This window comes from Myotis lucifugus, unplaced genomic scaffold (assembly GCF_000147115.1).
Source record: "Myotis lucifugus unplaced genomic scaffold, Myoluc2.0 scaffold_44, whole genome shotgun sequence".
Classification (NCBI taxonomy): domain Eukaryota; kingdom Metazoa; phylum Chordata; class Mammalia; order Chiroptera; family Vespertilionidae; genus Myotis; species Myotis lucifugus.
In genome coordinates this window covers 5,777,066-5,801,262 of record NW_005871092.1, presented here as the reverse complement: position 1 = coordinate 5,801,262, position 24,197 = coordinate 5,777,066, and the positions used below count along the sequence as shown (strand labels likewise).

The 24,197-nt window shown below is 49.1% G+C and overlaps 1 protein-coding gene and 1 long non-coding RNA gene across 25 annotated transcripts in view; one reads left to right on the top strand and one right to left on the bottom strand.

Moving 5' to 3' along the window:
* The window catches only part of ABLIM1 (actin binding LIM protein 1), a 245,521-nt gene that overhangs the window by 146,931 nt on the left and 74,393 nt on the right, over positions 1-24,197 (top strand). For all 24 annotated transcript variants that reach the window (XR_002829088.1, XR_002829089.1, XM_014455312.2 and 21 more), the window contains 2 exons: positions 14,021-14,147; positions 15,171-15,264. Coding sequence is in view for 22 of the 24 variants with exons in the window: in XM_014455312.2 (XP_014310798.1) it covers positions 14,021-14,147; positions 15,171-15,264 (221 nt within the window). In the remaining 2 variants the exon portion in view is untranslated. The remainder of the gene's footprint in view (positions 1-14,020; positions 14,148-15,170; positions 15,265-24,197) is intronic.
* Positions 21,810-22,940, bottom strand: LOC106697051. The gene is made up of 2 exons (XR_001348074.2): positions 22,467-22,940; positions 21,810-22,129 (listed from the first exon to the last, which is right to left on the bottom strand). It is a non-coding gene; the product is annotated as an uncharacterized LOC106697051 (long non-coding RNA).

Genomic DNA, 24,197 nt, shown 5'->3' with positions numbered 1-24,197 from the left:
TTCTTTGTTAAATGGCATTTAAATATATAAAATAAATATCAAAAATATAAGTCTTTGTTTTACTATGGTTGCAAATATCAAAAAATTTCTATATGTGACACAGCACCAGAGTTAAGTTAGGGTTTTCCAAAATGCTGACACGCCGAGCTCAAAAGGTTCGCCATCACTGACCTAGGGCGTGGGGAATAGGGCTTGGATTGTCATTTCCTACGCTGCTCCTGTCTATTTCAGGCACCTGAGCGCGAGTGGGCTGCTGTCTACAATCACCCTTTCCACTTCAAAGGGTGTCAGACTAGTGTCTGATGGCATGTGGGTTGGGTGGATTGGCGTGGGGAACACCCACGCACAAATACATCCAAACCCATCTTCCTCTCTCTCCCCATTCTGTACAACACTGTCATTATTCTGACCGCCACTGGAACTCCCACAGGTATCAGGACAAATGCTCCACTTGGTCTGAATTTAAGTTATTTTTGATAGAGTCATGTGCATGTTTTTTTTAAAAGAAAACACATGTTTTTATTGATTTTTTAGAAAGGGAGAGGGATAGAGACATAGAAACATTGGTGAGAGAGAAACATCATCTATTGGCTGCCTCCTGCACGCCTCCTACTGGGGGTCGAGCCCACAACCCAGGCATGTGCCCTGACTGGGAATTGAACCAGTGACCTCTTGGTTCATGGGTCATTGTTCAACCACTGGGCCACACTGGCCAGACTCTCATCTTTTTTATAAGCTTTCCCCCCTGTATCATAAAAGGGAAAGTGGTTATTACTTCAGATAAATTTCTTGGTGACAGAATCACATTGTTTTTTTTTAAAGTAGCAATGTCAGGGAATGTATTTCCCCACCTCTGAGTGTGAGATTAAAGGGAGGCCTCACCTCTCTGGGCATTTAGGGTGCCAGCCCCTGGCGTGGCAGTTCCAATATTGCTCTACTGGGTAGGAGTGGGATTTAGGATTTACATAGTAGGCAGAGGTTTACTGCAAACAGACAAGGTATGTTGCAATAAGGAACATTTATATTCAGGCATTTCAGATTGAAATCTATAACAACTATGAGTCAGACATAAAGATCCCAGAGTGACACAGCACATGGATGATCTCAAAAGTGTTCTCAGTGGCTGGAAAGTTAATGGCATTTTTTTATTTGCTATTTTCGTTTCACCAGATATGCCTCTTACGTATTAAGACCCACACCTTCTAAACACTTATCAGTAAAACTAGAATGTTAATGATTGGAACAGCAGTCAGTCCCCAGTTTATTTTTAATTTTTCAGTGGCAGTAAAGATGTAGCTATTCAAAGGACTGCTGAGTATACATCTCTCTCTCTCTCTCTCTCTCTCTCTCTCTCTCTCTCTATATATATATATATATATATATATATATATATATATGACGTACACCGCGCCCAGGGGGCAGACGCTCAACACAGGAGCTGCCCCCTGGTGGTCAGTGCGCTCCCACAGCCAACCTCCCAAAGCCGGCCAACCTCCCGTGGTCCCTCCCCTCAGCTGGCCAGCCAACCTCCCATGGTCCCTCCCCCTGGCCCAGCCGGCCCTGATCGGCCCCAATTGGCCCTGATCTGGACTGATCGGGACTGGTGGAGATGGCCCCAATCAGCCCCAATCGCCGGCCAGGCCGAGGGACCCCACCCAGGCACGAATTTGTGCACCAGGCCTCTAGTAGTTGTATATTCCTATATTCAGTGGTTCTCAACCTTCCTAATGCCGCGACCCTTTAATACAGTTCCTCATGTTGTGGTGACCCCAAACCATAAAATTATTTTCATTGCTACTTCATAACTGTAATTTTGCTACTGTTATGAATCGTAATGTAAATATCTGACATGCAGGATGTATTTTCAGGGGTCGTGACCCACAGGTTGAGAACCGCTGCATAAATTGTCCCAGGAAGATACTGAGAAATTTCTATTAGTACTTGTCTCCAGCAGGGAGGAAGGGAATCACTAGGAGATAGGCAGGAAAGGAAATTATTTTTACTGTACAAAAAAAACATTTTTTAACCGTGTGTATATATGACCTATTTAAAACCAAAACAAAGTAGTACTTAAAAAATAACAATGTTATAAAATAAAATAAAAGACTCATTCATTACAGATGGGAGTTTCATGGCTGTTTGCCCTTGCTATGACCTTCAGCCGAATATGTATTAAGTGGCTGGTCACGTGGTGAAAGTACCGAAACTGACATTCTACCCTTCTTTCTTCTTCCCGTCTTTGGAATAAAGCGAATGAGCTGATGTTTGCTAATGGCTGCTGAATCTGAGAAACTGACGTAGGATTCAAGCATGATTTCCTCTTTGGCAAGAGCCCGTGCACACTGGGTGACCGTAGCCAGTTAAAGATTAATTATGAAACTCTTCACCCGGTTAAAGTTTACAAGTAAATTAGGGAAATCAGTGCAAGACAAACCTTACAGTTATGATATTTTTCCTTTTTATTGAATTTATTAGGGTGACACTGGTTAACAATATACAGGTTTCAGGTGCACAATTCCACAACACATCACCTGTACACCATATTGTGTGTTCACCACCCAAAACAAGTCTCCGTCCATCACCACCTATTTCCCCTATACCCTCCTCCACCTCCCTCCTCAATTTGTTTTAATTGAGGTAAAGTTCACATAACAAAGTTAACCACTTTAAAGTGAACATTTTAGTACATTCACAGTGTTATACAACCACCATCTCTGTCTAGTTCTAAAACATTTTCATTCCCCCAAAAGAAGGCCCCATACCCACTAAGCACTTACCCCCCTCCCTCCTTCTCCCAGCCTGGGCAGCTACCAGCCTGCTTTCTGTCTCTCTGTATCACCTAGTCTCGGTATGTCGTGAATGTAATTGTGCATAGGTGGCTTTTTCTTTCTGGCATCTTCCGCGTATCATAATGTCTCCAGGGTTCACCCAGGCTGTGGCACTTATCAGTACTCCATTCCTTTTTACGGCTGAACAATATTCCATTGTGTGGGTAGACCACAATTTCTTTATCCACTCGTCTGTTCATGGACATTTAGTTCATTTCCCCCATTTGGCTGTTGTGAATCGTGCTTCAGTGAACATGCTTGTACAAGGATTTGTTTGGGTCTCTGTGTCGGGGTCTTGGTACAGTTTCAAGAAGGGTTTGCTAAGGACTATCCCGAATCTTGAAAGCAGTGGCTGCCAATTTTCTGAGCTCTCTGCGAGCTGTCAGGCTTGTGTCCACCAGGGTTCGCAGTGTGGAGGGTCATGGCATGGGCACCACTCAATGCCCCAGGTGATTGCAGGTGGCAGCCTTTGTGGGGGGCAACCGTCCTTCTTCCTTCCGTGTTTGCTCGTTCTCCCATTCTTCCTTTCTCTTTATATCCCTTTGCCACCAGGCCATAAACTGAGTAGAGGGCCTTTTCTGAGAGCATCCCACGATTGGGTGGTGCTTGGCTCTGTTTTCATCGCTTTCCACCTTCCTCTTGCTGTCCTGGTGGCATCTGTAGTCAAAAGAGAATCCTACTTTTAATCTCGGGACAATCCCCGTGATGTTTGCATCATCAGAAATGATGCTGAGCCGCCACAATGGACAAAACAGACGACAGTGCAGGGGACGGGCCCGAAAAGCAGTGATGCTCTGGGCCTGCCCTCCAGCTGCGCTTTTGAAATTGTTAGTTGACCTGGTGTGGCTCAGTGGTTGAGCGTCGACCTATGAACCAGGAGGTCATGGTTCGATTCCCAGTCAGGGCACATGCCCGGGTTGTGGGCTTGATCCCCAGTGTGAGGCGTGCAGGCGGCAGTCGATCAATGATTCTCTCTCATCATTGATGTTTCTCTCTCTCCCTCTCTCTTCCTCTCTGAAATCAATAAAAAATATATTTAAGAAAAAAGGAATTTTGAAGTTGTGAGTGTACTTACTAAGATAATGTTTATTCCATATGTTAGACTCTTCTTTTAGTTCTGAAAACATGTGGGTGAACCCATACATACACTCACACACACAGAGTTCCTTTGATAGGATTTTAAACCTGAAAATTAGAGCATATGACAAAATAGTATTAATGTTTTATGCTAATATTTTTTATTTCCCATCAAAGATTCTCCATTGCATCCTGAGGAAATACAGGCATGTTACTCTTTTTATTTGTTGTTCAGGGAAATGGAAGAGAGGCTGTTTAAGAGATTCTTTTGCAAGGCAGTAGATACTGTCTTTCAGCAGATATTGAAGTTTTCAGCATCCTTTTTAAAGTATATGTTCTGCTCCATAAATGTATACTCTCAATAGGTGGCATTCTTACTGTATATCAGGCACCCCTACTGCTCACCCTGCTCCAAGCAGGCCCCCATCGGCCCGTGGGAATCAGTTGCAGAGTTCAGCCCTGAGTGCTGAGGCATGTTTGTGGGCCAAAGCCATCCTCCACAGCTAATTAGGCGAGCTTCTCAGGCTCTCAATTCTAATGCCTTTGGGTTGGTACCAAGGCTATTGCTTTGATGCTCACCCCCATGCCTAGCAGCATTAGCCATGGGATTCCTGCTTAATAACTTCATAATCAATTATGAAGAGAGGAAAGGCAAATAGTCTGGCTCCTTTTCATCTCCCACTCAGATCCTAGTCGAGAATATGGAAGAAAAACACACCAATCTGGTTAAAGAAGAAAGCGTCTTGACCTTGAGAATCCCTAGTACTCCTAACAGAATTCTGAGAGTACTGGTTTAAGGATCAGAATTGGAAATCTCAAATGTGTAGATGGCCTATATTTATAAAATGATGAGCAAACAACTGAAATTCTGTAGGTATACAGGATGTCCACTTAACTGAAATTCTACAAGTATATATACTCTTTAAAAGGAGGAAAAAGCCCTACCCGGTTTGGCTCACTGGATAGAGCATCAGCCTGTGGACTGAAGGGTCCTAAGTTCAATTTTGGTCTAGGGCACATGCCCAGGTTGCAGGCTTGAGTGCAGGAGCCGGCCAATCAATGATTCTCTCTGATCATTGATGTTTCGCTCTCTCTCTCCCTCTCTCTTCCTCTCTGAAATTAATAAAATATTTTTTAAAATTTTTTTTAAAGAAGGAAAGATAGGATTTTTTTGGTCACATATGGAATTAGAGAGGACTTGAGCAATGGCTGCTGCTGGGCCCGCCGTCATCTGTCCTGGTGAGGGCTGATCATCTGTTGCTGCTGTGGCCCATGAAAACTTGTTTGTTGTGCAGTATTTGTCTTCCGAAGACAAGAAGAACCTCCCTTAAAATAGCAGGTCAGAGGCTGCTCTGGCCTACAATGTTTCCAGCGTGACCATCAGGACAGCAAAGCGAGCAACTGACCTCAGCGGGGCCAGGGTGATGTGGAAAATCTAGTTCAAGGTTACAGACTCCACAGCACATAAACCATTTACAATAATTCTGGCCATTTTCAGGGAATGTGAGATATACATTATTTATAGCATTGAGACCCCTTTGCCATAGAGTGGTGAATACACTGCATCTACGTGAACGTTCTCACCCGCTCTACCCCCTCCTCAAAATATGTCTGTGACGTCATATTGCTTTTTTGGCTAATAGCAGCGTAGAATTTCAGAAGTTAAAAAAAGGACTTTTAAAAGCTCACTCTTGAAAAGTGCTTAGCCTAACACATTAGCAGTTTCACATTCCTTTTGCCCTCTACCTATCTTTTCTTTTTCTTTTCTTTTTTTTTCTGTCCTTTCTTATGGTGACCTCATACCTGGGTATTGGCCATGACATGCAAAAAAAAAAAAAAAAGGAAAAGAAAAAAAAAAGAAAGAGCAAGAAATCTGTGGACTTATTTCAGTGACTTGCTTTACAGTTTTTTTTTCCAAATAGACTGTGGCCTTGCCAGGCCAGTGTGGCTCAGTGGTTGAGCACTGATGCAGGAACCAAGAGGTTACCAGTTCCATTCCTGGTCAGGGCACATGCTCAGGTTGTGGGCTCAATCCCCAGTAGGGGGAAGTGCAGGAGGTGCTGATCAATGATATTTCTATCTCTATCACTCCTCTCCCTTCCTCTCTCTCTCTAAATATATATAAATTTAAAACTTTTAAAAAATGGACTGTGGCCAGTCCATATTTGTCAGCTCATACATGTCTGGTTTGGAACCTGACAATATTGAAGGGCCCAGATGAAGATGAAAGAAAACAACCTTCAACAATATCCCCTTGTTAGATCGATGTTCTTATCACTACTAACTGATGTGGTCTTTTTGGTCAAGGAAAGGTTTTTAAATACCCAGATCCTTTATACCTTAAAGATCTTAAAACTCTAAGCCAACTCTTATAAAACATAACAAGGATTTTTTTTAATCCATGGGTTGCAAACTGAAGGGCCTACAACAAAGGCCAGGCTGGTAACATAGGTGCACGCAGTCAGTTCAGGCGTGAGGACAGGTGGCAACAGACCTCTAGACCCCAGGGAGCAATGGAAACCCAGCCAAATAGGAAGATCTGTCCTGTGGAAAGTGGGCAGCCACTCTGTGCCCCAAACAGTGCTCGCCATGAAGGAATCCGTGTCAGAGGCTGATCTGACATGTGTTGAAGGCTGTGTTGAAGGCAGCTTGTCAACCTAGCAGAGTCTGACCCGCGTCCAGGTCCTGCTTCTCTGGGTCCCTTCTTTCTCTGGCTTTTGGACAGAGCAGCTTTCTCTAGCCTTCTAGCGTCACCATTTTATCACACAAGATAATGAGAAATCCATGCCCTGGAGGAACAGTTGAATGACAAGATAAGATGTCATTAAATTCAGGACCTCAAGTTAGCCAAGCCGTGGAATTTACATTCGTTTTCTGCTTTCCTTAAAGCTCCCTGGAATGAGTCCTGGCCAGGCATAAAGTGCCTCTAGTTAACAGTCTATTAAAAGGACAGCACTTGAATCTTTTATAGGGTCTCCAAAGCCTTATTCCACTTTCTATTAATACCAGCCTAACTCTGAAGTGATTTCGTTTCTATTTATTTTTCGTTCACGTGTGTGGCTATGAACTTATGTGCTCATCTTTGTTGGTGACAAATAGACTTTTTATTTATAAAAAGAGGATTTCGGGGAAAGCTTGCATTTTCTGGAACTTACATGGGCAACTATTTCAATACTGAAACTTGATTATATGTTTTATTCTTAATCTTTTAAATTTTACAGGAAACACTCTAAACTGGCTCACAATCCCTGTGGACATTTTTAAGATCTCAGTATCTCAGCCAGCATCAATTAAAAGAGAAACGTCCCTCTCTGGTTCCTTTTATGATTTCCACCATTTTCACAATGATTCTCTGCTTAGATAGTCTTTACCCTCAAAGGAACCATGTTCAGGTTCCATCGCGGCCGTTTTTGCCCATCGGCAGTGGAAGAGGCACTGACCAGGGAGGTGAACCTGTGATTGGAGGTTTAACCCAGAGCAGCCTGGCGAGCTGCAGCGGCCTGGGTTCACGTGACCTGAGAACAGGGGCTGCCCCCTGTGTGGTTAACGGGACACTGCTTACCCATGGCCTGTGCAAAGCCCGCGTCCACCCGGGGCCTTAGTTCCAGAGTATAAAAGGAAGCACTTACATCAGATGGTCTTCGGGTCCCTCTGGCTCTCAAGTGTCCTGTGATCTGTAAGAGGCAAGTAATCCGGCCTTTTCAGTTGAGCGGGAGCCCTAAGTGGACGGAGATCACGGAAGTGCAAGACCGCTCACAAGTTGTAAGCTGAGTAACAACAACAATAGTGTTCATATGATGCTGACGGTGATTGTGGAACCAAAATGCCTTTCCCAGAGGCTGGCAGCGGGCAGTAGTTCTTTGTGAAGGGGAAGAGGAATGTCAGATTTATGGGATTATTACAACCATGAGAGCCATAGTCACTGAGCGTTTACCATGTGCCTGGCACTCTGCTCAGTGATTACACATCGTCTCTCCAGCCCATTTTACGGATGCAGAAACTGAGGCCCAGTGGCTGCCTCGCGTGCCCACGGTCCCTTAGTTCAATGTCAGAGCTGGAATTTGATTCCAGGTCTCTGCCTCCAAAGTCTTTACTCACAGTTAGTGTGTAGGATTGGTGCACAATTAGTGTATAGCATGGGTCAAAACAAGGAAGAATCTCATTTCTTCCTGTTGCTACAGTATTATCCTCTCTCAGAGCTCCGTTTCCTACCCTTAATAATATCTTAGGTGGATTCCTGTAGCTTTCTGGTTATTTTTAGCTCTTAAAAGTCCAGCCTGGTTAAAAACTTGATTCTCACATCCGGTTCAGAGCTGCACCCTGTCCCCAGCTCAGGGCCAACCCAAACTGGAGACCTGCAGTGAGGAGAGGGCACAGCCTCTCCTTTTACCCCTTCCTGTGCCACTTATGGACCCTGTGGGTCCAAGCAGGGGGAGGGGTTTCAGCGAAGAAGGGAACCGGTGTTGTAAAGCTGGTGTCAGTAGGCTCTTTAGCTGACACTCTCTGGAGACATCTTTCAGGGGGTGGGTTTTGGATTCCTTGGCAACAGCAAGCAGTTTCTGACTCCCTTGTTATAGCAAATCCCCTCCCCGCTTCCCAGCTCAGGCCCTGCTCCCTCCCGGTCTCCTCGTTGCCACTTCCTAATGAGGTCCCCAGCCCTGCCAGGCAGCATTCAGGATGCTCGGGGTGGGTACCAGCCACAGGACGCACAGGCATCCCCAGTGAGCCAGACAGTGGACACCCACACTACTGCCACTCTGTCTTCTCCGTGGCCTGCCAGCAGGGGGCGTTCCAGCAGGCTTCCTGCCTTTCAGATTGCCCAGATTCCACAGGCTCCAGACTTGCTGTTCCTGAAGGCTTCCAACTCCAGGACACCCCAGTCTACCCATCCCAAGAACCTAACACCAAGCTCCTCTGGGATCCCATCACAACCCTGGGGCCTGAGCGTCCCCCTTAGTAGACATCTTGGTAGGAGGCGAGAGGCCCGTCTCCTCTTCTCTCAGGGTCCTCTGATCCCATAACAGCAGCGGGGAGGGGACCCCACCTCACTCCTGCGGTGTGGACGGCTCCCTGCGGACTCTCCTCTATTCCTTTTTGAATGTCTGGCTGCAGAGGTAATAGGGGTGGAGAGCCTCAGGTAGATTCTGCTATCCTGGTCCTTCTGGCAGGGACATGCCTAGCACCCTTCCTTGGCAGATGGGCTGTGTATCACCACCTCCCGCTCTAAGTCCGTAGCCCCAAATTCCCAGACACTAGAAAAGTCTCCTTCCGTATTCTGGTAGCTTTGATCCAGATATGGGAGGAGGCTTTTCCTCCGAACGGCCGTTTCCACCTTCATTTTGGAACTAGGGGTGACGGAGCACGCGGGCCTGGGCAGGGGGGATGAATGGGAATTTGGTAGCCACACCGTCCCCTTTTCTAGAGCTCCGTGTCCTCCTTCTCCACACAGGGCAGCTTCATCGAATAAGACATTCCTCTGGCCCTCACTCTGCCCCAAGGGGAAAGTCTAGGAGGGCAGACAGAACGGAGGTATTCGGGCTTAAGTGCCGCCCAGCTGACAGCTTCCTTCCTGAGGCCATTTGTCATGTCCTTCAATTTAAATACTTTTGCAGCCCAGGTGTCCATGGCCCTATCTACAAACAAAACAAAACAAACAAACAAACAAAAGATACGTTAAAGGAGCCAGGAGACTGGCAGGATCCCTATGTACAAAATGACAGGAACGTGGACCCAGGTGCGGCCTTGGCTGCCGGTTTAACTTGGCCGTGAGCAGCCAGTCCCTGCTTTGCTCTTGGCTCCTGGTGTCGAGAATGAAAGGCTGGCAGCGACGATGTGTTCAAGGCTGCGGTTGGGTTTTTCTTTCCTCACATCTGGTGATGATTCGTCCTTGATAGGATACTGGCGAGTGGCTAGACTCAGGGTTTGGTTTCCTTGACGCTGCCCCGTACTCACCTATTCCTGACTTGGGCCGAATTCCCGCGCCAATCGCCCGCTTTCTATATTTATCAGCAGCTGCTTCGGGGATGTGGAAACAATTTTCTCAACAGCTGAAAAGCATGCGGATCGAGAGCAGGACGTGTTGTTCTTATAAAGGAGCCTCGTTGGAACGAGCGTGGAGGGGTGAACAATCCAGCACGAATCTCCTTGTCCCTGCATCTCCTCCCGTTCCCCCCACCCCCATGACATCAGGCTTAAGTGGAGAAGATGGTTGGTTTTGTCCAGAGAGGAACGCACGGGCAGCGGCTGAGGAATACACCACAATCCTTTGCATCAGCGAGTGGCCAGTATTCTCCTTCTTAGGAGGTGGTCTTGGCTGACTTGCTTGATTTATGTCTTAAGGGTTGGGGTGCAGAGGCTCATCGCAGCCTCTTCTTCCAGCCCAGCCTTCCCAGCTGCCTGGCTCTAGGCATTCAGTGTTCGGTGACTATTCCCTGTAAACCATTATGAAAATCAGCTGCAGGACGTCTGCCCTCCATGGGACACGGCAGGGCGGGAGGATCTGAGAAGCACAGCACACCTGTGAGCCGGAAGCTTCCAGACTGCCAGGCACTGGGACTAAGTGACTGTGAAGTATACATGGTGCCTGGTTCACCGACAGCCCTCGGTGCAGAATGACCAGAGAGGTTGTTGTTCTCAGATGGGCTCAGAGCTCTGGGGCATCTGGGTGTTCGTGTGCTTGTAAGGACAGCAAGACTTAGAGTCGAGAAACCTGGCTTTTAGCCCCAGTTCTGCCCCTACGATGAAAAGGGGAACCACCTTGAATGCCCAACCTGTGCCAAGAGTTCTGAGTGTTATGCAAAGCACTTTACCGTGCAGGGTCTCTCCCCTCTTAGCAATTGAGGAAGTAGGTCAGCATTTCCCAGGTGAAGCAGTGAGAGTTCAGAGAGAGTGGTTTACCGGGTTAGTGTCCCAATCTCCCTAACTCCAGAGCCCATGTTCCCACCATCCGCATCTTCCATCTCCCTAGACCTCAGCTCTGTGCAGGGGGAGACCTCGAACAGCTGTGCAAACTCTCAGCCCAACTGTCTTCAGCTGTAGAATTGAAAAGCCATCTCTAAAGTTTATTTTCTACTTAAAAAAAATGTAATCAACCAGAGTCTTCCTTATTATTTTAAATCTTTACTGCCACCTAGTGGGAATGATCTAATTAGAATAATGGAACATTTGAGTTCAGCTTGCGTTAAAAACTACCCATTCATCTTAGGTACATACTGTGTTCCTAACCTTTAAAAACGGTATTTATGAATACATATTATAGTCTTCTGTTTTATCTTTATAATAAACTACTAGATGTGAGATCTCCTTTATAAGATTTTTGGTGAGATGCTGGGATAACAATAAATCCCAGCTTTTAAAAAAAATATGTAATGTTTTGTGACCATATGATACACACGCAGGTTACAATAAGCTATATGTAAAGAGATTCTAATCTGAAATATTTAAATATATAGCAGATATGTTTTTAACTTTATAAATATTTACTCTTTTTTTTTTACATTCTCATGGAAAAAAAATTAAACAACATAGAGGTTGTGGCGTAAAAAGTAAAGTCCTCCATCACTGAGGACTTTTATGATTTCTTATGTGTTTTTAAAGAATTGTTCTGTTCATATACAAGCATGTGTGCAAATATACACATACTTTTTTTTTTTTTTTACTGTTTTTCTATTAATGAGCTGATGCTATGCATACTGTTCTTCAGCTTGATTCGTTTACTTATTCAATTTTGGATATCTTTCCATGCCCACAACAAATCTACCTCATTCTTTTTAACAGCGCACAGTATTCCATTATTGACTATATTATAATTAATTTCCTGGTCCCTCATTAATGTCCATTTAGGCTATTTTCAGTTTTATTGTTACAAAAATGCTTCGGGGAATGCCTATGTATTCTTCAGGGAACACACACATACACTTTTGCAAATTTATTTGTAGAATGAAATCTTAGACATGAAATTGCTGGGTTTAAAGGCACATTATTACCTACTGAACAGAGATCATTAGAAATTCTACACATCCGAGTCAAAAAAAAAAAGGAAGGGTGGAAGGGAGGGAGGGAGGGAGGGAGGGAGGGAGGGAGGGAGGGAGGAAGGAAGGAAGGAAGGAAGGAAGGAAGGGAGGGAGGGAGGGAGGGAGGAAGGAAGGAAGGAAGGAAGAGAAGCAGGTTTACTTAAACTACAGCCAGGGAGACAACACCCGGGGGCGGGTTTGGAGCCTTTTCTAGGATTTGGGCTTGTGCTGGGTAACCTTAGGGAGGATTCTGGGAGTGGGAGCAGCTCTGGGGGTGTGTTGTCAAGAAGCAGGAGCAGGGCAGTGACTGGGCGTCTTCTTTTTCTGGGAGGAGGGAAGTGGAGTGGTTAGGAGTGTCCTTAGTAAATGAGCAGCCGTCGCAATGTGTCAGGAGAGGGGTGTTTAGCTGTCTGTGCACCCGTGGCCTTGCCTGGACATGGCTTTATTCCGCGGTGCTGTTCCTGCTCTCGTGGGGACATCTCGGCCCGCCTGCCCACAGCGCTTTCTGTCACTTCCTTGGGTACATTGGTGTGAAATGTCTGGAGATGTTTAAGTTGCTTCTAAGAAGGATGCACCAGTTTACATTCTTCTGGGTTCTTTTAAAGACGCAACTTCTCTGAAAATGATTTAATAACCAGGATAATCGTGGAAATGACACTAATAGCAAATGTTTAGAGAGCCGCTTCCTGCATGCCAACCCTGTGCTGAGTCCATCACGGGACACATCCTCCTCGAAGGCTGGAGCAAAGCGCTCACCACATCCCGGCTTCCGCCTGAGCAAACCGAGGTTTAGAAAGCGGCAAAGCCCGGCCAGTGTGGCCAAATGGTTAAGTGTCGACCTATGAACCAGGAGGTCAAGGTTCGATTCCCCGTCAGGGCAGATGATTCTCTCTCATCACTGATGTTTCTATCTCTCTCTCCCTCTCCCTTCCTTTCTGAAATCAATACAAATATATTTTTAAAAAAGAAAGCGGGAGAACCAGCCCGGATCACGGAACTAGCCAACAAGGCGTTGAGCTGGGCACAGAACCGGCTCATTGCGGGGCCCACACTCTTCACCATGAAGGAGCTCTCTCTCCGTGATCTGCTTCACGGAGCCTGCCCGGGGGAATTGAAAGCTGAGGAGTTAAGAGCCGTTTAATTGATGATGACAAAGCGTGGAGGGTCCGGTTTAGGTTGACAAGGCAGAAGAGTCCTGTTTACAGAAGTGAGACTTCTGGGCGGCATGGCATTCTGGGAACCACGTGATGGTGCTAAGCGGGGCATGCAGCCTGGGGGGCTTTGCGGCTCCCACACGTCCTCAATGACTGCAGGCCCACGAGAGCTTTCCCCAAGTCACAGCCTGGACCCTGTAATTGAGTCGTCTCTGGGCCAGCAGGAGCTCAGAGGGGACTTAAATAACCTCCGAGGAAATACAGGATGGAGGACATCATCCCCTGGGTCCTCCGTGGTTCATGGAGCGTCCACGCTGCGTGAGGATGGGGCCCGTGAGACAGACTGTGCAGGGCGAGCGCAGAGTGAATCGGTGCTTAAGCAAATATCTATTGAGTGTGTGATGGGGACACCGGGTTCAGAGCTGGCCGTGTGCGGGCATTTAGCACACCTGGCTGCAGGGAGTAACACCTGGCTGCAGGGAGTAACACCCGGCTGCAGGGAGTAACACCCGGCTGCAGGGAGTAACACCTGGCTGCAGGGAGTAACACCTGGCTGCAGGGAGTAACACCTGGCTGCAGGGAGTAACTCCTGGCTGCAGGGAGTAACTCCTGGCTGCAGGGAGTAACACCCGGCTGCAGGGAGTAACTCCTGGCTGCAGGGAGTAACACCTGGCTGCAGGGAGTAACACCCGGCTGCAGGGAGTAACACCCGGCTGCAGGGAGTAACTCCTGGCTGCAGGGAGTAACACCCGGCTGCAGGGAGTAACACCTGGCTGCAGGGAGTAACACCCGGCTGCAGGGAGTAACTCCTGGCTGCAGGGAGTAACTCCTGGCTGCAGGGAGTAACTCCTGGCTGCAGGGAGTAACACCTGGCTGCAGGGAGTAACTCCTGGCTGCAGGGAGTAACTCCTGGCTGCAGGGAGTAACACCTGGCTGCTCTTTCTTCCAGACTGTGCCGGCTGCGGAAGGGACATCAAGAACGGGCAGGCGCTGCTGGCGCTGGAAAAGCAGTGGCACTTGGGGTGCTTTAAATGCAAGTCCTGCGCGAAGGTCCTCACCGGGGAGTACATCAGCAAGTAAGTGAGGCTGGGCCTGGGGGGCCCTCTCGCTCCTGCTCCGGGGGCCCCACCCCGACCTGCAGGACGTAATGACAGACATGCACACCCCACGATCCACAGGAACTTTGGGCTGTAAAGCTGGTGCAAGGAATTTTATTCCTCTGCATTTGCCATAGTTTGCCTCCTATAAATGTAATGAGATGTTAAGCATTGCCTGATTTAACAATGAACGAAGCCGATTTAATATGTTATAACCAATGAAGCATTCAGTAATTTTACCTTCACTAGCCCCCCACCCCCCAATTTGGCATTAACAAACCTTTGTCCTCCTTCCAGTTCTTGAATGTATTTGTAGATGCCCCAGCCTTCCCCCCAAAACCCACACAGGGTCTAGGCCAGGGGTGGGCAAACTTTTTGACTCGAGGGCCACAATGGGTTCTTAAACTGGACCGGAGGGCCGGAACAAAAGCATGGATGGAGTGTTTGTGTGAACTAATATAAATTCAAAGTAAACATCATTACATAAAAGGGTACGGTGCCTTTGAACTCAGCCACAGGCCATGCAGTGCCACCTTCACTGCGCACTGAGGAAGCCATGGCGGTTATGGGGGCTGGACAAGAAGGCCTGGGCCCCGCAGGCCTCCTGGAGGCCAAGGCTCTGTGTGTGAGCACGAGGAGTGGGGTAGGGAGGCAGGTCAGGGCCTCCAGAGAGGGGAGCTCTGAGGCCACATCTGAAGCCCATCTGGCTGGTGGTGGTCGAGAACGATGCCAGGGCTCGGTGAGTGAGCCTCAGACCCTTGAGGGATGGGCACTGGGGAGCACTCGGTGACGTGGCCGTGGTTTCTGTGTGGTCTGCGGGACCACAGCTCTGTCTCTGAATCGCTTGGTCTCATGGGTTCTGCTCGTGGGATCTCCAGGCACGTGAACACTGGGCGGGAGAGAAACAGTCTCCCACCATCTGTCCCAGGCCCCAGAGCAGCGTGGTTCTGGGCCTCCCTGCCTGGGCCTTCTCTCGGGCGCTGAGCACTCTCTCTCTTGCAGGGACGGCGCTCCGTACTGCGAAAAGGACTACCAGGGGCTCTTCGGGGTGAAGTGTGAAGCCTGCCACCAGTTCATCACAGGCAAAGTCTTGGAGGTGAGTGACGGGCGGGCTGCCCTCAAAGCGCCGTTTCCCTCCGAGGCCCTCGGACACGCGTGGGAGTCTGTTTTCCCATTTTTTCTCACGGGTGGAGGAGAGAAGGTTGTAGATGACCAGTCTCTTAGAGATCAACGTGTTGACTGTCTTCACAGGCAGTTTCTACTACGTGTTCATGTGGACATGGGAACGGTGGAGAATTTGAAGGGAAGAAAAGAATGATCAAGGGGCTGTTAGGAATTATGTGGAAGGGAGGGTTGTATTAGACTATTTTTAGAAGTCAGAGAAGAGGAGATGAGCGTGTTAGAGCCACGTGTCTTCATGTGTATACACATGTATAGGTGTATAGACGTGTGTGCTTTTGCATGTGCATGTGTGGGAATGTCACGTGCACGTACACCTGGGAGTGTGCATGACGTGCGTGCTCTTGCGGTACATGTGTGCATATGAGTGTGCACACACTCAGGGAGCAGAGGCTCAGAACTGAAGCTGAGAAAAGGAAGGGTGGATGGAAGGTGACTCCCCGCCCTGAGAAGTCCACATCCTGTGTGGCCCAGAGCCCTGAGGCCCAGGCGGAGCTGAAGCCTGTGGGTTCAGGTGTGACTGACTCGCACCTGAGCTCACTTCCTGCTGTCTCAGCGGCCGCCAGCCTCTGCCTCTGGGCTGGCCGCGCTCCCCTGGAGTCTGTGGAACCACCTCACTTCGCACAGGCCTGTGGGTGTTGACCAGTTGTGACGGGAAAAGCAAAGATTGCCTCATAGCCGGCCCGCAGTGCAGGGTGGAGCATGTGTGCCGAGCAGCTGGGAAGGCGACCGACTGGTCCTGCGGCTTGTCACATCACATCGCTTGGGCAGGCACCAGGGCCCTGAATCCACATACTCAAGCTCCCAGCAGGGCGTGGTTCAGAGACACAGGATGTCAGTCCGAGAGGCCCCCGCGTTGTCTCTGGGCAGGTTCTGCCGGATTTCCCAGCCAGGGCCAGCGTGGTCCTCCTCATCCCACAGCGAGCTCTGGGGTGCCTCTCTGTCCATAAAATAAGAGGGGCCAGCGTTGGCTCTGTGCTGGGAGCTAGTGCAGCGAATTGGATCTGGGACATAAGCTGCCTCTCACCCAGGGGAAGGGTGTTCCAGGAAGAGGGAACCGCCTCTGGGGAGGCTCAGAGGGGAAGACGAAAAGCACAGCACAGGCAAGAAGCAAAAGGCCAGTTGGGCAGGTGTGCAGGTGTGAGATGATGCTGACGAGTGGGAGGGGCCGGAGTGGAGGGGTCGAGGGTCACATTCAGGAGTTCGAAGTGATTGCGGCTGGCACGTCATGTGATTGGATCAGATTTTTGTATGAAGAATGGATGGGAGGACTCAAATCCATGTGCACCCATGTTCACAGCGCTGTTTGCAGCAGCCAGATGGGAACAACCCAAGTGTCCATGGATGAGTGTCCATAAATGTATCTATACAGACGGTGACACACTAGAAAGAAAGAATTCCGCACAGGTCACAACATAATGACTTGAAAACCTGCTAAGTGGGGAAGCCGTCACGAAAGGCCTCATACCGTATGTTCCCATTTAGAGGAAATACCCAGAATAAGTAAATCCATGGGGCCAGGAAGCAGGTCAGTGGTCACCTGGAGTTGGGGGGCAATTTTCTGGAAATGGTACGTAGCACCCGGCATAGAGCATCCGTTTGAGCTGAAGGTTTATCTGTCACGAGCTTGCTCTCAGTCTTGTTTTTTACAAGATTCTCTTTTTAGAGAGATCTTACTCTAAATGGCACATTTCCAAGGCTTATGCTAACTAACTTATCGATGCAGGAGTGTTCTGGTGCTGCTTACAGCCTGCCTCCTAATGAAGAAGTTCAGAAGCAAATGAGTGGGAGATCCTGGGGTTTGCCACTGGACCTCCTGTCTCCATCTCCACCTCTAAGCTCCGCTCTGAAGCAGCCTTCCTCCTCTCTCCGCCCCTCCCCCTCCCCACCCTCTGCTTTAGCAGCCTGATGGCACAGGAAGCTCCTGACACTTCAGACTAAGTTCACAGATCTCAGTGGATGTCAGAGAGAATCTCTTTGATGTGCATTTCCTTCCGTCTTTGGTGGGTGGTGCTAGGGGGTCTCTGACTCCGGGAATCTTCCTTTCTGGGGCATAGATTGCTATCTGCCAACCTCGTGACGAAAGAAGAACAGCAACACAATCATTCCAAAATGAAGGCAGCACAGGAGGGGGGGCGAGGGGGAAAGCAAATGTCAAACTGGAAACAGAAATCTTGAGGGTTAAGGGACATGGCTGCCCGAGTCCTCTCCCTCACTCTTGGCTGTTCCCTCAGCTGACGACTACTCTTAGTCTCTCTGTCTCTTGCACAATTCACATCCCTCGGGAACTCTGTTTATGCAGCTCTGCACGGATTCCTTCTAGAGTTCTAGACAAATGTTCTCAGCCACGGGCTCCCCGGGCAGCTCGGCCCCCTCCGCAGAAGGAGCCTCGCTGAGCGGGCACCTGCCTTTCTGGGTGAGCGCTTCTCTCAGAGACAAAGGGAAGCCATGGTGTCTGCATTCTGACCCGGAGGCCAGAGTGGGGGGAGGGGGGGGGGGGCAGGGCGGTGTTCTGCTCTGCTTGCTCGGGTCTCATGGCTTCTCCTCCCCCTTCTTCCTCAAGTCACCACACCCAGGAAATCAGTCCTCCTGTCTTTCCCAAAAGGCTGGCAGCACATGTCTCGTGACGTGGTGTTTACTGTGCCCCATGTGCTCTCCGGGGAGGAGCATGTGGTGATGTCAGTAACGACTTGTGTACCACACAGCGTAAGGGACAGGCCCTCCAGCGTAGGCCGTGGCAGATCCTCCTGCCCAGTGAATGCCTTTCCATTCATCCCTCAGAAGGTCAGGGCCAGCCTTTATCTGTTAACTGGGAAACATGGATGAAAGGGCTGGATTTAGACTCTCTTTCGCCCCCTCCTGCTGGACTCCTGGCCAGTAGGAAATAGAATCACAACACGATCCCACCAAATCCTCTTCCTGGATTCTCTGAAGGTGGCTTGGTTTTACTCTTTCCTAAAGCCGGGGGACAGATGCTGCTGATGTCCCGTGAACCTAGCTCAGGCTACAAATGGGAGGCCCAGTCCCCTGCCTTCCTTGTGCTGAAGGTGTTTGAAGCCCGCGGTGCTGGGACAGCCACAGGCAGAGAGCAGGTCTTGTTCTGGGCCGACCTGTCTGACCTCGTGAGAAGAAGCGTGGGTTATCCCGTGACACGCACGTGACATCTAATCTTTCTGTCACCATCGAAGGTGTGATTTGCAAAAGACAGGCTGATGACAGCGCCTCCCGCGTTCTGTGCATAGCACGTACATGCAGTGCCAGGATACTAACCCACGTGCGTGAAGAAGACGAACCACGGGCTCCCATTCTCGCTGTGCTCGGAGGACTTCGTGCCTCTTTCCACTTCACTGGGGACATTTCGGAGGTGAAACCGTCCCCGAGGCCCAGGAGCTGCCCCAGGGGACACGGAGCGGTGGGCCCCCTGGTCACAGGCCGCGATGCTGTCCCCCGCCGAACAGGCTTGCTGCTCTCTGGTTTTCCACCTGAGTGTGCTTGCTTCCTGGACCTCGAGGCTTCCCGCCTCGGGGGGATGTTCTGATGCCAGTTCCGGCAGATGGGCCTGCTTAGACTTGCCAGCTAGTCAGGAGGAGGGGCGGTTGAGGCTGGTGCCCATCCAGTGCCGCGGAAATGAACTGGGGCAGAGATTCCAACCCCATAAGGCCACTTACAAATGAAAACTGTTTGTACACCATCTCCATGGCCCGTCAGCAAAACTCAAAGCTGCAGGCATCTTGGAAACAGATAGAATCTGGAATTTTGGAGCCTGGAGAGGCCTTAGGTGAGGTGGGAGGGAGCGAGGAGCAGTTAGTAGGAAAAATTGGATATAGCCAGGCTCACCGGGATTTGATTCCAGTAGCTACGCTTGGAGCTGAGTAAGGACGAGTAGGCTGTTTAAACTCTCAGCACCCTCCCCTGTGAAATGTGGATAATAATACCTTTTGAAGGCTTGCATGAGATAGGTGAGTTGTCTGAGATAGTGCCTGACATACAGGGCATCAAGAAATGTTTTTCATTTCCTTCATTAATAAATGAAGAAACAGATTTTGTAAAACCCCAATATTTTGCCCGGTCGGCATGGCTCAGTGGTTGAATGTCCACCTCTGAGCTGGGAGGTCATGGTTCGATTCCCAGTCAGGGCATATGCCTGGATTGCGGGCTCAGTCCCTGGTGTGGGGCCTGCAGGAAGCAGCCGATCAATGACTCTCTCATCATTGATGTTCCTATTAACTCCCCCTCCCTTCCTCTCTGAAATCAATACAAATATACATATTTAAAAAGCACAGTATTTTGAACTTCCTGTCTGAATGCAGGAGTCGGGCTAGTTATACGTGATTATTTCAGGTGCACAAGTTAACACCCATGCTACTCATCGTGTCGATGCTTTGGTTTGAAAATTTCACCACGTACACCACGTAACTTTAGACAGTCACGTGCACTTATGCCCATGAATTCAGTCTACCATTGTTTCAGCAAGAATTTCCTGTTACTTTTTACCAGGCACTTAGCAGCTGCTAAATACAGATGTGTTCATGAGTGATCTTTTTCCCACAATGAGTTTTTGCCATGGCCTTGAGCCAGAATTATGAAAGATTCCACGTACTCTTTGGGCATAAATTCTCACCACCCGACTGAATACCTGTTCCTCTCACTCACGTGGGACGTAAGCGCCACAAGCTTTCTCCTGCTGTCCGTGCCCACCTTACGCATCCACCCGAGCAGCCTCGGGGTCAGTTTGAACTCCTGGAGGATTCGTGCTGTTCTCTTTAATTATTCCGTGTCATGCCCAGATGGGCCGTTAGTATTTATTTAAAATATATTTTTATTGATTTCAGAGAGGAAGGGTGAGTGAGAGAGAGATAGAAACATCAATGATGAGAGAGAATCATTGATCGGCTGCCTCCTGCACGCCCCCTGCTGGGGATCAAGCCTGCAACCTGGGCATGTGCCCTGACCGGGAATCGAACCGTGACCTCTTGGTTCATAGGTTGACACTCAACCACTGAGCCACGCCAGCCGGGCTGGGACGTTAGTATTTAAGATGACAGTGAAAGGTCTCTTAGCTTGTGCGGCCTGTAAAACGCCTATGTCAGCTCCTTCATGTAGCACTGAGTCCTGTAGGCACAGACTTTAACCAGCTACCCCTGTGATTAGTGACACCTCTGGTTACATAGCTGGCAATTCGCCCGGGTTAAGTGTGCGGTTCAGTGGTCTTCAGTATATTTACGCAGCGGTGCCACATCATCACACCCCAACTTTAGAACATGTCCGTCACCTCAGACAGAAACCTGTGCCCATCCTTTGATTCTTTACTCTTCACTTTCTCTCCCCAAGTCACGTCCATGTAAATGGACAGTCTGAAGGACAGGAAAGGGCGCTCATTAATGCCCACCAAGGGCTGGGTAGTGATTTGGGGCCTGTTTTATTGAGAAACTCGCAAATTTGGGGGTTTGCTTGGTAAATTTGCTCATGAACCATCTTCTTTCTCCCCAGCCCGGCAGACATAGAGATGGTTAAATAAATAAAATCTGAAAGAGGAGCTGATGTTGCAAATATCGGAGAGAAGAGAGAGGATGGAGTCCAGGGGGGCAGTGAGCTCGATTCTAGCCGGGAGACTGGGAGCCCCACTGACTGTCCCTTTTCCCTTTGTAAGGAGGGACTCCTCTGCCTTCTGACAAGTAGTAGGCTGCCTGCTAATGTCCCCAACAGGGGGCAGAGTTCGGGGATTGCGGAGGTAGATGGCACAGTCCCAGCTGCCTGGGTTTCACCGTGCAAGGCTGGGGTCCTCGAGCCACTGTGCCTGAGCATCCTGTGGATATCTTGTTTAAAGGATGGATGCCTAGGCTTCGCCCAGAGATTAGGAGTCAGGGGTCCAGCCAGGCCTGGGAATCTGCATTTTAAAAATCCTCACCCGAGGATATTTTTCCATTGATTTTTTTAGAGGGAGTGGAAGAGAGAGGGAGAGACAGAGAGAAACATTGATGTGAGAGAAACACATTAATTGGTTGCCGCCTGCATGCACCCTGACCAGGGCCCCGGCTGGAGAAGAGCCTGAGACTGAGTTATGTGCCCTTGATTTGAATTGAACCTAGGACCCTTTGGTCTGCAGGCCAATGCTCTACCCACTCGGCCATACCAGCTGAGCAGAATCTGCCTTTAGCTTGGCGCCCTACTCTGGGTGATCCTAGTGCTGGGTGGGAACTGGGCCGAGCTTACAGATGACACTTGGAGAATCTGGCCTTGGAAGTGTGTGGCAAAGGCCCATGCGTGGAGGCTTCTGACTCCTCGGAAGAGAGATGCACTAGAAATTTAGCTTCCCCCTGTCGTTATCCTCATGTGCAACCCAGTTGCTTCCTCTTCATTTGAGAAGCCAAGCTTTGCTGTTAAAAACCTTAACATCTCTTCAGCGATGTTTGGGATTGCTTCCAAACCAGTTTGGAAAGATTACACACACACACACACACACACACACACACGGTCTTTTTATTAGTTGATCTTTATGGGCAAATAATCTCCATAAAAACTTCCCTAAATCACTTTAGTTTCCTTAAAATTTGCAGCATGTTTGCACAGAATCTCGCCCTAGTCCTCAGAAAGGGGAGCCTGGGACAGTTCTGTGCTGTCAGGGTGGGGGGTTTCGGCTCCTCTCTGTTCACTACGTGAAGAGCCTGTGACTTCGCCGTTGGCCGCTGTTTCATCTGGGATTTCTGCGAGATGGTCTAGTTGACAATGAGGTGATAGGTGTGGCCAAGTGTCTGGAATGTGGCTATCAAATACCTTTTTTGCTGCAATAAAAGAGCAAAATACAAAGTGTACCAACGATAGGAATCATGGAAGCTTGATACACAGTCTTCCTGGGGTCACATTTCCCTCAAAAATGTCTGAACAGCCCAGCTGGTGTGGCTCAGTGGTTGAGCTTCGACCTATGAACCAGGCCGGGTCACGGTTCGATTCCTGGCCAGGACACGTACCCGGGTTGCATGCAGGAGGCAGCTGATCAATGATTCTCTCTCATCATTGATGTTTCCATCTCTCCCTCCCTCTCCCTTCCTCTCTGAAATCAATAAAAAAATATTTTAAAAAAATGTCTGAGTAGGAAAATGCAGAAAAACCAACACAAACCGCGGTGCACCCCTTTTCATTGCACTTCCATCCGGAGCTCCTAACGTGGCCTCAGAGGCAGTGAGTGGCTTGGAGGCGGCTGCCAGCTCTGATGCCGTGCTGAGCGGTGCACCTTCCCATCGTCTCCAGCCCCAGAAAGAAACTTCAAAAGCCAAAGGCTCTGGTTGCAGTGCGAGCCTCTGCCTGGGGGACGTGACTGTCAGAGCCGCGATGCAGACACTGGGGAGCGCAGGTGAAAATGGTACTTTCCCCACCTGCGTGTAAACACGGAAACCTACCCCCCTCCTTTGGGGCGAGATGGACTGGCCCGCAGGGGTGGCTGGTGTGCTGCACTAGTGTGTGAGCGCGGGGAGGAGAGGAGGCGGAGGCGCCTGCCCTCTCTGCTCCTTTTCCTGGTGTGTCTCTGCGGAGAGGACGTCCGGAGGGGCCTCCTGTAACCCAGGCGGGCGGGGAGCCCCAGTCGGCCGGGCGTGATTTGGGGGTGAAGCCCTAAGGAGTTCCCTGCTCAGCGCAGCCAAGGAGCAGAAGTCGCAGGAGCCCTGGCATCAGGTAAAGCTGGCCTTGCACGAGGCGCCTTGCTCTGCAGGGAAGACGTGAGATTCCCGGCCTCCTGGGCGAATCCCGAGACCCCTGGGTCCTCCAGATGTGGTCGGCCCGGTGCTGGCCACAGGAGCCTCTTGCACGGGCCTGGGATGCTGTTCACTTAAACTTCCCGTTTTTCTTACGGCACAAAAGTGAACGATGCAGCTTCTTTTCATTGATGCGGGACTCGGGGAGAGAGCGGGAAAGGCGGGCTGTTTGAGAGTGAGTTTGGAGACTTTTTAAACAATGCCTGTTTTCTCAGGCTGCAGCCCCGAGACTGAAAGGAGGGGATGGCTTCAAGATCTGCTTTGTTTTGTCCGTAGGTCTCAGTGGAATTTATATTTGAAGTGAAAGGACTTTAGAGTCATTTTTTAGGGGGTTTGGTGGTAAAGGTGGCATGAGGAAGTGCGTATGTTTCTCTGTCACTATAAATGTGTGGGATTTTTTTCTTTAAGAAGTTCCCATGAATGAAGATGAGGAAGCAAAACGTTTGGGTGCTATTCATATTTTACAGCTACAGGTTGAAAGAGGCTGATGGTTGCCTCTTTGGGCAGGAAATGAGAGAAATCTAGAGATCCTTGCCTTTAAAAGTCGTTTCTGTTTTTTCTAAAAACCTAGCTATTAATCAAACCACACTATAAAGTTTATTTTTTTAGAAAAAAAAAGTTTTAAGGTGTGCTGTGCTAGCACTGAAGAAGGAAGGAGCCAAGAAAAAATCATCTCAACTGTGAAAGAAATAGATTTATGGTTTGGGAAAGTTTAAAAAAAGGAAAGTGAGTAACCAAAACCCAGCAGGAGTGTAGCCGCCTTGGGCTCTTCATCTCTCACCTAAGGGGCCTGGGGATTTGGAAGACAATGGAGCCTGGTTTCTCCCAGGCAGCCTCCTGAGGAATGTTAAGAGGATGTGAAGTTATTTAGATTACCCCAACAGGTTCCAACAAGCCAGCGAAAATAACTAATTACAATACAATTGTTGCTATTCTAGAGTGGATCAAAAGGCTTGTTGAATCAAGATGGACTTACAGAATAGGTGAATTTGCCATGGCTCATTGGTATAAATTACTCTCAAGAAGGCTTTTGAAGACTAAGTGTGCGGCCTTGCCTAGCGGCTCTTTATGGCACTTTGAATGCATGTTTCCACCCAATGTT